General features: G+C 43.9%; 1 protein-coding gene across 1 annotated transcript in view; it reads left to right on the forward strand.

Annotated features, from left to right (window-relative positions):
• Window positions 1-2,531: 2,531 nt before the first annotated feature.
• Window positions 2,532-12,861, forward strand: part of VAMP8 (vesicle associated membrane protein 8) — a 77,375-nt gene continuing 67,045 nt past the window's right edge. The window contains exon 1 of the mRNA XM_082254275.1: window positions 2,532-2,797. Within this exon, the coding sequence (XP_082110401.1) occupies window positions 2,783-2,797 (15 nt within the window). The 5' untranslated portion in view covers window positions 2,532-2,782. The remainder of the gene's footprint in view (window positions 2,798-12,861) is intronic.

Below are 12,861 nucleotides of genomic sequence, written 5' to 3' on the forward strand. Positions count from 1 at the left end.
TACTGTGATGAGGGGCTGAGGATAGTAATGTAGGGGAGTTGGGTTCTGTAATGAGGGGATAAGAAGGGTGTTGATGTTAAGGGGGTATGATAACGCAAAGGGGGAAGGGAACTGTGATGTGCAGTGGACAATGTGGAATAGATGTAAGGATGGGATTGTGATATGGGGCTCAGTGTCACAGGTAGGTCAGCCCATTCATTTTAATGGGCTGCACTACCCATGAGAAATGCAGGAAAACAAGTCCCTGACCCTTTTTTTAAATTGCGCAGTACCAAGCTGTGCTGAAGTGTGGCGTGTTCCTCTGCGGGCCGGGAACATGTGCAGTTTCACCTGCATTCCCCAGCTGCAGAGATGGGACCGCCTAGGAGAGGGTGCTGTAATGTAAAGGATCTGAATCAAATCACAAACATGATTCGGACCTCCGCTGGAAGAAGATTTTACTAAGCGGACCTCCATGAATTTTAATTCAGTACCCCTGCCCTAGACTGTTCATTGACTGAGCCAGAGAGTAAAGAGTTAAATTGTGTATGCTGCAGTTGCTATTGGTGAGGTGGCCAAGGTGAACAATCCAGCAGTCCTCAAGGGGGCAGTGCTACATTTAAAAGTCAGCAGCTACAGTTTTATAGCTGCTGACTTTTATTTATTTTTTTTAAGACTGAAGTTCCTCTTTAACCACTTAAAGCGGAGTTCCACCTAAAACAAAAATTACATAAAAATACCCCCGGGACAGTCAGGGCTAGTGCATTCCACAATGGATAGCCTCTGAACTGTCCCACGTTGCACTTACCTTTTAGAAGAAATACTTCCCTTGAAAATGTATTGTCCAGCGTTGCCATCTCAGGTGTGGGCAGCTCGAAGCCAGCGCGATCCTCTTCTGCGTCCTTTTCTGTTTCCTCTTCCGTCCTCTTCGGTCCCACGATGCACTGCACAGGCCCCGCCGTCACTTCCGGGGCTGCAGCGCCATCCCTGCACAGCTTCTGGGCATGCCCAGAAGCTGTTTAGCAAGGTATGGAGCGCCTGCACCGGAACGAACGTCGGGGCCGGTGCAGGCGCATTGATTCCTGGAAACAATGACGTTCAGCTCCCAGAAATCATTGCAAGCCAGGAAGTGACAACGGGCCGTGGCCGCAGAGGGAGGAAGAGGACGTAAGGTGAGTATATTTTCTTCTAAAACAAGGTAAGTAAAAAAAAAAATTGCGATTATCCATTTGTTTTTCAGGTGACCCGGAGCAAGAAAATGGACCGAAGTTAAATTTTAGGGTGGAACTCCACTTTACTGCTACAGGGTGGCACTTGAGCGCCAGATCACGTGTGTATATATATATATATATATATATATATATATATATATATATATATATATATGTGTGTGTGGTTAGACACAGCCAGGTAGGGGGCTACACAGAGATGATCGGCGGGTGCACGGTACCCGATGTCCGCCGGCACCCGCCAATCGTCAGGCAGAGAGACAGAGCTGTGATCTGCCTATGTAAACAAGGCAGATCGCCATTCTGACAGGAGGAAAGAGATTGAATTTGTGTCCCTGCAAAGCAGTGAATAAATTCCATGTCTTCCCCTTGTAAAAGCACCTCACACAGTATATTAAAACATTAGTTAGTCACACAGTTAACCCTTTGATCGCCCCTGTTGTTAACCCCTTCCCAACCAGTGTTATTAGTACAGTGACGGTGCATATTTTTAGTACTCATCACTGTATTAGGCCCCTTTCATACTTATGCGACCTAAAAGTCGCTCGGTTTTACCGCGATTTTGCTGTGATTTTTACTGGACTTATGCCTATGTCTATGGACCTCAAAACGCATTAAAATCAGCCCAAAGTACTGCAGGGACTACTTTGAAGTCGTGATGCGACTTTGCAGTCCCAAGTCGCAGGACAAGTCGCACAAGTGTGAAACTGGTTCCCACATAGTGACAAAAGTGTCAGTTAGTGGTGGGCGCCATTACTAGTAAAAAATAAATAAATAAAAATATCCCCTAGTTTATAGACGCGATGCCTTTTGCGCAAACTAATCAATATACATTTATTGGGATTTTTTTTTACCAAAAATATGTAGCAGAATACATGTTGGCCTAAATTTATAAAGAAATTAGATCTTTTCAGTTTTTTTTTTTATTGGATATGTTTTATAGAAGTAAAAAAATATTGTTTTTTTTTTTTTTTTTTTTTCAAAATTGTCGCTATTTTTTGTTTGTAGCGCAAAAAATAAAAAACGCAGAGGTGATCAAACGCCACCAAAAAAAGCTCTATTTTTTGGAAAAAGGGACATTTTATTTGGGTACAGTGTCGCACGACCGCACAATTGTCAGTTAAAGTAATGCAGTGCCGAATCGCAAAAAATGGCCTGGTCATGAAGGGGGGGAACCTTCCAGTCAAGAAGTGGTTAAAACGACACATACAGATCTGAACTGAGCCTAAACGTGCACTTCAGTGTTCTGAGCATGACGTCAACATTCAGACAGGTAAACAATTCGATGACTTTATTTAGGAAGAGACAAAATGTCAGCCAGAGAGCCATAAAACCTACAAACATGGCAGGCGGTGTGACTGCATTCCTCCAGGGCAGCCAGCCTGTGTATTGTATGAGACCTGGAGGAAGGTGAGCTCTCTCTGGCCTCCTCCTCCTCCCTCATACTGAGAAGGGAGGGGAAGCCAGGACTGACTAGAGAGCAGAACAGGAAGGGCTAGTTTCACAATTCACACATTAGGTAGAGAGACGGCTGAGAAGACAGAGGACTGAGAGGAAGACAGACAGAGACAACCATGGACAGGAGGCCGGTGAGTGCTGCTGGGAGGGGGAAGTGAACGGGTCTGTGTGTAACTACAAGGGGGGGGAAGTTCCTTCTACTTTGTGATATATTCAGAAGGTCTGATATCCTCTACGGATTAACATAAGCCCCCTACTCAGGTATAGTACGTACATTCATTACCAGCATCCTCCAAGCTGGTGTCCTCCTATCCAGGAGACCTCATGTGTTTGTAAACAGTGACAATCTATTCACTTTGTGTGGTGTAGTTCTACTCTGGAGGGTGTTCCCGAGTCCTCCAGAGGGTACGAGTCCTCCAGAGGGTACGAGTCCTCCAGAGGGTACAGGTACCACCGACTCTACTCAAGTGCTTGAGAACTGAGGATAGGGGGCTGGGTGAGGACACTTGGGGACGTATATTTGTAGGAAGTAAGGGACGTATATTTGTAGTTAGTAGGGGGACGTATATTTGTAGTTAGTAGGGGGACGTATATTTGTAGTTAGTAGGGGGACGTATATTTGTAGTTAGTAGGGGGACGTATATTTGTAGTTAGTAGGGGACGTATATTTGTAGTTAGTAGGGAGACGTATATTTGTAGTTAGTAGGGGACGTATATTTGTAGGAAGTAGGGGACGTATATTTGTAGGAAGTAGGGGATGGATATTTGTAGTTAGTAGGGAGACGTATATTTGTAGGAAGTAAGGGACGTATATTTGTAGCTAGTAGGGGGACGTATATTTGTAGGAAGTAGGGGATGTATATATGTAGTTAGTAGGGGATGTATATTTGTAGGAAGTAGGGGATGTATATATGTAGTTAGTAGGGGATGTATATTTGTAGGAAGTAGGGGATGTATATATGTAGTTAGTAGGGGGACGTATATTTGTAGTTAGTAGGGGGACGTATATTTGTAGTTAGTGGGGGGACGTATATTTGTAGTTAGTAGGGGGACGTATATTTGTAGTTAGTAGGGGACGTATGTTTGTAGGAAGTGGGGAACGTATGTTTGTAGGAAGTGGGGGACGTATATTTGTAGTTAGTAGGGGACGTATAATGTAGGAAGTAGGGGACGTATATTTGTAGTTAGTAGGGGATGTATATTTGTAGTTAGTAGGGGACGTATATTTGTAGCTAGTAGGGGACGTATATTTGTAGCTAGTAGGGGACGTATATTTGTAGTTAGTAGGGGGACGTATATTTGTAGTTAGTATGGGGACGTATATTTATATTTCCCAATTTTTTAACTACAAGTTCCAGCTTAACCCTCAAGCCAACCATAGACGGATGGAAATTGGGCCGGTTCAGCAGGACACATACAAATTTAGATCTATCTATGGGCAGCCTGGGTTGTACTGAAGTCCATCTATCGACTGATTTGAGTACAACAGCCTGTTGTTTGATCACTGCCAGTAGTTAAGGCCAACTCCAGTGATCATTGTATTCTGACGATGGGGAAGCCTGATGAGTGTGTTGATGGTGGAAATTGACATAATGTATAGCCTGCCTTAGGAGACCGATGTTTCCCCTAGAATGACGAACAGGGAGATTATACTTGGACTCAAATTTCACAACATCAACTGCTGTGTGTTGTGGTTCAGCCAAAAATATGCAGCACATACGTGACCTCTTTTCCTATTAGGATAGGTTCACCTGTGCGTCTGTATTTACATGCGTTCCTGTGTAGGAGCCAAAAACGCACCAAAAGAAGCACTTGCACCATTTTCAAGCTCACACGAAAACATGTAGAATAGTTGTGAACGAGCATCATTGACATTATTGGGATCGCTGTTGTCGTGTGACTGGGGACTTCTGCACTGGATAGACGCAGGTAACGGCAATGAACGTATTTTTTGGATGGAGTAGAGATCCGTGAATCTAGTTCAGCTTCATTGCCGTCTGTGTCCCTGTTAGCGGTATTCACCCTCTCTATTTGACCTGTTTATTGTTATCATTTAAAGTGAAGGTGAAAGAAAATCCCAAGCTTTGGGTTGTCCCAAAAGCAGAAATAGAGGGGCAATCTTCCAATGAGGACACTAGTTCTGGTAAAAACCAGTAATTTCCTTCACTTTTGGAGAGATTTCTTCTCACTTCCTGTTTTGGCTATGGGACAGGAAGTGAAGGGAAATCTCCCCAATGGGAAACTGGTGGAAAATCCTAAATTGACAGGGGTCATAACCCTGTCTTACTTCATTCAAAATATAAAAAAAAATGCCTTTTAGTTATTTCCTAAAAAAAAAAAAAGTGACTGCAGGCCAATGCAGATGCGTTTTTATAGTGTGCTTATGCATGTCATAGTTGGAATGGGCCCTGGATGAGACCAGGAAAGGATCACACCAGTTGCACAGGTGCTTGAATGTTTTGGGGTAGCCCCAAGTATGCGGGTCATCCCCCCGATGTCACATTGGACCATCAGTGGTGGGTTGAGCCATCGTTGGTCGCCAAGCTAGGCAGACGTTGGTATTACCAGGACAACTGTAGAGTCACAGTTTGCCTACGCCTTCTATAAATCTTCCTATACGTCACGATGACTAAACAATCATTACCGGTTTCAGTCTAGTTATTACTTTTCTGTTGTTGGAGTGGAATTAAATATACCAGTAAGTGGTGTCATCACCTACATGCCAATTCTACCTGCTGATCATGTGATGTGTAGGGGGGGTTATACATGGCGTTCACCATCTTGTACAAGGTGCAGTGTGGCACCAGTGAAGGAAGTGTCAGCTGGGTGGACTTTGGAGCGAGCTGTTTACACCAGATTACAGTTTATAGCAGACAGAGGGACATTGTGTATATAGCAGGCTGATGGGGAGCGATCAGCGCTCTGTTGTCGCATACACAGAGCTTTGTATGTGTTGTTGGGTACAAGGATTACAGCTAATTGCTCCAAGTTTATATACATAGGGTCTTTGTCTGCGATTAGTTCACGCTGCTGACATTGGCCTGCCAGTTAGTGTCGCATTCTAGTTAGTGCCGCATACTAAGTTTGTGAACATTGACTTTCCTGTTTTAGTCATAGAATTCTATTTATGAAAAGCCACTATTCTCCGTTTTTAGTGCGGTGACAATGACTCTGCAGATTCCTCCATTGTGAAGATTGATATATGTGTGTGGCGGTTGGCTGATGTAGACAGGAAGAGTCACCTGTCATTGTTTTTTAGGGTGTTGCTTCTTCTCTATAGTCTTCTCAGCCCTTATTTAGGTGCTCCTGGCACGGCAGGAGTTAACACTTCTGTGACAGTTAAAGCATGGTAGAGTTTCCAGGACCTAGATTAGGTGTGTGCGTGCAATGACGTCAGGTCGGTGTGTGACAATGACACATAGAGCAAGCAGTGGCCTGCCACCCTTTCACTTCCAGAAATGGAGTCATTATTCAGAAGCAGGTATCTGGAGTGCCAAGGAGGATCTGCCCTGTCCACAGGCTGTATACTCCCAGATGTCTCTCTGATGATGCGTGTTTATTCAGTATGCAGAGTGCAGGGACACAGATACAAAAATAAACAGCATTCTGCTTTGTATCTAATTACATTAAGTGCCGATTCACACATATGCAATGACAGACATCGCATGTGATTCGCAGCGTGCTGCTCTGCAAATCGCATGCGTTGTCTGTGTGATGCGAATTCAGCCATACAGATTGTATGGCTCAATTTGCATCGCATTCGCACCAAACTCGCACAGGACCCTTTTTTGGGTCCCCACCTATGTGATCCGATTGATGTCCGGATTGACAGTTCGCACTGCGATATGCAAACTAATCTGGGAGTGTCGTTAACTTTGTATTGACACCCCCAGAGATTCGCATATGGCAGTCTGAACTGTCTGCAAATTGAGCGCGATGCGGGAACCTGCAGTGGATTCGCAAGGTTCCCACATCGCGTATGTGTGAACCGGGACTAAAAGGAATTATAATTTCTTTGGGTTAAAGTGATTGTAAACGATTACCCTGTAAGTGCCGGTTTACACTATAGCGTGTGCGGCGATCGCATGTAATATCGGAGCGCACTGCTCCTTCATTACATGTGATCTCCTGTGCGGATGCAAATTCGGCCATACACTTTGTATGGCTAAATTCGCACTGCACCCGCACAAAACTCGCACATGACCCTTTTTTTTAGCCGCATCAGGATCGGATCGCACAGTGATTCACACTTGTGCGATCCTGTGCGAACTGTCAGATCGCACTGCAATATGCGATCCAACTAACTGGGGGTGTCGTTAACACTTAATTGACACCCCCTGCGTATCTCATATGGCAGGGTGAACTGCCAGATCTGCGTTTGCGATGCGGGAATAGGCTGCAAATTCACAGCCTTCCCGCATCGCACAAGTGTGACCCGGCACTAGAGCAGGGGTGTCTAGCTCAATTTCATTGCGGACCGCATCAGCATTATGTTTGCCTGCTAGGTACGGTTGTAAGACTAGATGTCCAGAGCACCCCACCCTCCTCATTACATCAGATATCAAGAGCTCCCCGTTCATCAGAAGTCAAGTGTCCCCCATTATCCCTTACATCACAGTGTACCCCCTTACCTTGTGTTGCTGCCAGGAAGAAACTGAGGGTGGAGCTGGAAAGCAGAAAGTGCAGGTTTTGGAGGAGGAATGGAGTCAGCTGCTGAAATCAGGGGAAGCAGAAATGAGGGGGTGGTGCACAGAAAGGAACAGGATCTGTCGGAGGAAGTCTGTCCTCCTCTCCGCTGCCAACTGCTGAGACTGAGGTGGGGGCAGACACAAGGGGGGAGCCACAGCTGCAGGAAAGGTGCGAGGGCCATATGGAATGGCCTGGAGGGCCGGATTTGGCCCGCGGCCTTGTGTTTGATGCATGTAGTAAAGCAATCCATTCATAGAAATCAAAGGCAAAACATTTTGTATAGATATAAACATTATAAATACCTTTATTATAAATACCTTTATTATAAGTGATCACATTTCCTCTGTTCTCAGCTGCATAAGAGCTATGGGGAACAGAAGCAGCAGCACACTAATCTTCCCTGTGGGGTGGGTGTCAGGACAAGTCTGATCATTGTAGGATGGTACACTGAGTTCCCAGCATAGCTAGAGAACTGACCACGATGTGCTTTCCTGCTTAGTGTGGTCAGTTTTTAATAGGAAAGCAGAGGAACTGGCAGAAACACCAGGGATTTCACACAAAGGAAGCAATATAAAGAGAACAAGGATACTTCTTCACACAAGTACATGGTACAGCATTAACATATCGGGAATATGAAATGTTGGGGTAACAAACGTCTTAATATACTGCTTTCATTGTGTTAGTGAATGAGCCCATTGGACTTGCTCTCTTGAGAGCTCCAGCACTGATGTCTACCACTTCTAATTCCTGCCTCTTTTCTCTGTTATATAAAATGCATTTATAGCAGGATTAAAAGCAAACATTCATTAAGGCTATGTTCACATGTAGGCGTTTTGGGGCATTTTGGGGGCGTTTTTCTGCTCTAGGATCAGCTCTCAAAACGCCCAACAAGACAAATCCTATTCATTTCAATGGCCCCTGTTCACATCTGAGCGTTTTGACGCAGTGAGCAAAACGCCCAACGCCCAAAAAAGTACATGAGCTTCTTTTTGGGCAGATTACAGGCGTTTTCCATTGGTCTCTATTCAATCTAAAAACGACTGCACAAAAAACGCCTGCAAAAATGCCTGAAAAAACGCCCATAAAAACGCCTGTAATAGCAACGCCAAGATGTGAACGTAGCCTAAATTGCAGTTTACCAACTCTTAGATGTGATGGCTGCATTAGTTTTCTTTTAAGGCTTTTTTTTTTTTATTTTCACCTGGTGATCCTCCCGGTAGGCCTGTTGTTTTTTTATCACTGTCCTGCAGATGTAGCAGATAGAGGGTTGAGACAAACCGTTTAACACTGAGGGGTGCTTGCAATGATCAGCTTTTCTTAATGTAAAATCTTTACCCCCAACTCAAAGGTTTGCTGTAACTGCGTAAAAAGCGTTAGCTGGGGTTTGGCTTCAATTTGTTAGTGTATTTAAATCAGCTAGTACATCTAACTCTCCCCCTTCCCCCTCCCCCCCTGACTGACAATGCTGTTGTCCAAATGTGTCTCTGTGATCCTTCATCCATGGTGTGGGCACCCTAATACAGGAGGTGTGTTACTGGCCAGCTCACCAAGGGAAAAAAGGGTAAAAAAGAAAACGAATGCAGCCACCACATCTACAGAATGATGAGCTGCAATATGTTACGTTTTTGGTTTATTACCACTTTAAAATTGTTTAGCTCCATAAACAATTTTATGCTGTTTTTGGGGTGGACAGTAGAGGTCTGAATTGCCTTCAGCCCAAAAACTACTGAGAAGGGCCTTAAATGAATGAACCCTCAGATCAGCATCTAAATTGAATAAGGTCCTTGTTTACACTTGTAGTGGGGGTAAAAACAGGCAGTTGAGCTGTGTTTTTACCATCCCCCTTGAGCAGCAAAGGCAGCTGGATGGGGCTGTACACAGGCCGTGGCAACAATTGTCCACCCTGTCATGTTCAGTAGGCAGTACCACCACCAAATGTGACCCATTCAAGTGAATAAAGTCACACTGAAACCAAATACAATGCATGCACTTAAGCTATGGTGGTGTTGAATTTACAGGGTTCAAGCAGGCGGTAAGGAGGCAACATACTGTATGACTTTTGAGACTTGAGACTTGTCAAAGTTTGCTTTTAAGTGAATAAGCTCACTGGATTTACTTTCTATTTTAAAGGCCAACTCAAAGGTCAGTTAGCTAAACACAATCCAGGTACAAGAAAACAAAAGGTGTGCAAAGCATTACAGTTCAGTTTCATTTTTTTTTTCAAGCAGCCACAACCTGAGTAGGAAAGCCTGTCCCCTGCCAGCCTCCCACAGAGAAGGACCCTTCTCTCTGTGTGGGACATATTTTCCTTCTGTAGAGGTCTTGCATGCCCATTGCTTAGTCAGAGCTCACCAATCAGCAGGGAGCATGAACTTTGCTGGCTGCAGAGTTAAAGACCTGACTTAGACCTTTGCAGAGAGACCACTGCTTCCACATGGAGAGCAAGGGTCCTTTTCTACAGCATGCTGTCAGGTCACAGCCTTTCATATTCAAACTGTGGCTGCTTTCTCAAGATAACAAACTTTTTGGTTTATTGCATCTGGACTGTATTTAGCTGATTTAAACTGAAAGTTCAATTGGACTTTAGAAACTAGAGGTAGCTGGATTTATCTCAATTCAAACGGTGTATTCTAAGGCAGCATTTGATTAGTTGCTGTGACACTGTTACTAAAACTGTAGCAGTTGTGCATAGTAACCAATCAGCTTTTCTCTTTCATTTGCAGAGCTGTTCCAGATTATGTCTACTTTAGTTTTTAGGAAATTTCTCCTATTGCATTTCTGTTTGCAAGTTTGGTTTGAGCTACCCCTTTAACCACTTGCCCACTGCTCACTGTGCTGCTACTGCGGCACAGTGGCTCGTTATCGTCTGGCGACGTAGACGTACGTCACCACACATTCCCCTCTCTCGTCGGCGCGCTCCCGCTGTATTCGTTCACAGCGGGAGTTGGGCCAGGGGAGGAGCAAGGGTGATCACCACTGCTCTTCCCGGATCGTCTGGGATCGAGTGTGGAGATCCGCCCGCTTGTGTAAACAAAGCGGGCGGATCTCCTAAGTGACAGGCAGGGACAGATTGCAGGATTCAGCATAGCTGAACCTGCGATCTGTGCCTGTGTCACACAGTCCCCTCCCCCCCACCCCTTGATCACCAATAAAAGTTAACCCCTTCCCTGCCAGTGTCATTTTTACAGTAACAGTGCATATTTATAACACTGATTACTGTAGTAATGTCACTGGTACCCCCAAAAGTGTCAAAAATGTCAGTCAAGGGTCCGATCTGTCTGCCGCAATGTCGCAGTCCCGCAAAAAAAATCGCAGATAACCACCAGATCGCCGCCATTACTAGTTAAAAAAAAAAAACAATAAAAATTACATAAATTTCCCGTAGTTAGTAGCTGCGATAACTTTTGCGCAAACCAATCAAAATACGCTTATTGCGATATTTTTGGTAAAAAAAATGTAGCAGAAAACAAATTGGCCCAAAATGTTAAAAAATTTTGATTTTTACATTTTTTGGGGAGGGAATTTCATATAAAAAATGTGAAAAATATTGTTATTTTTTTCAAAATTGTTGCTCTTTTTTTGTTTATAGCGCAAAAAGTAAAAATCGCACAGGTGATCAAATACCACCAAAAGAAAGCTCTATTTGTGGGGAAAAAAAGAACATTTAATTTGGGTACAGCATCGCACGACCGCGCAATTGTCCGTCAAAGTAACGCAGTGCCGAATCACAAAATATGGCCTGGTCAGGAATGGGGTAAAATCTTCTGGTCTTAAAGCGGTTAAAAATACGCTCATTGAGAATTTTTTTGTCAAAGACAATGTAGCTAAATACATTTTGGCCTAAATATGACAAAAATTGAATATATTGGATATTTTTTAACTGTCAAATTAGAAAAATATTGTTGTTTTTCAAAATTGTCGCATTTTTTTATTAATATCGCAAAAAAAAAAAATCACAGAGATGATCAAATACCACCAAAAGAAAGCTCTGTTCGTGGGGAAAAAATGGACGTAAATTTCGTTTGGGTACGGCGTTGCATGACCGCGCAATTGTCAGTTAAAGTCACACAGTGCCGAATCACAAAAAGTGGCCCAGACGTAAGACAGCAAGACTCCGATGGTAAAGTGGTTAAAAGAGAAGTATGGACAAAGCGCTTTTCGCCGTACTTCTTGTGTGGGTCACAGGGGTGCACTTACTTGTGCTTTCCTGTGACCCAGAATCAGCCGACAGAGGGCTAAAGCCTGCTGTTGGCTCTCGTCACAGAGCCGGTCCAGACTCTGAAAGGATCCCGACAATAATAAATGAATATTCTGGTCAAAGGAATCCATTAATGCTCAAGTGCTTGACACGGCTAAACGTGTGTGCAGCATGTGACTTTTCCCAGTGCTTTTTTTTGTTTCCAATAGTTTATATTGGTAAATTTCAGGTAATTCGTATCAAACCGATACAAAGGAGAATTTGTCTGAGAGTAGGTCTTTACATCTAACCCCCCCCCCCCCCACCCCCTTAAGTAGAAGAATTCCCAGACCCCAGATAACCAGTCCGGGGGTATAATCGAGGAAGACGAAAAAAAAAGGAAAATAAAAGAATAGATAAGGTGTTTGGTGCGATGAAAATACTCCAGACTTGGACTCCAGAAGCGCCTTCAGATTCTACAAATGCCCTACCAGGTATTTAATCCAAGGCTCCCCAATCTGTTTAAACTGTGAAAATTTAGCATTAAGGATGGCTGTTGAAAGTTTCTCATTCATCAATTCCAAGGAAAGCTTGGCCTTAATTTGGTCAAACGGTATAGTGGGGGATTTCCTCACCTTAGCTATCGCGATGCGGGCCGCCAAAAAGACAAAAGAGATCAGTTTCATCACGGAGCATCTAAAATTGGGTGGCATAATAAAGCCTCTTGTGGATTCTTTTTAAGGTTTGTGCCCGTTCATGAGTAGGGAAAATTGTAGACCCTAATCCACGATCTAAAGACTTTCGGGCATTCCCACCAATTATGGAGGAGCTAACCATCTTGGGAACAGCCTCTAAAGCAGCGTGGGGAGGCTCCCGGGATGTAGGAGGCCAATCTCGTTGGAACCATATATCAGTGAAGTAGCACTTTGTAATTTGCCTCCATAAGCAGGGTATTATTATATGTTCTGGGTGCATTTCCCGCTAGTTTGGGCCAATCCTCAAGATCCACTCCACTTGCAGGTTCTGCTCCCATTTTAGCATATACCATTGTTTAGAAAAAGATGACATTAGCATTGAGTAAATTGCTGATATTAAACCATATTATTTCTCACACGTTCTGCTTACTTTTTCAAAGACAGTCTGGCTAGCGATATCCCCTGATCGTTAAATGGACTGTAAGAAATGAAGAAGTAGTTGTGTATAATGGTAGACCTCCGTGTCGGGGAGTTGATGTGTCTCTTGTAATAATTGGAGTGAAAGAACCTCCCTCCCCCCCCACACAGAAGTCTGCTATGTGCTGAAATCCTTTACTCATCCACCATTTAAAGG

Source organism: Pelophylax lessonae (genome assembly GCF_965119305.1).
Source record: "Pelophylax lessonae genome assembly, chromosome: 4".
In the NCBI taxonomy this organism is placed as follows: domain Eukaryota; kingdom Metazoa; phylum Chordata; class Amphibia; order Anura; family Ranidae; genus Pelophylax; species Pelophylax lessonae.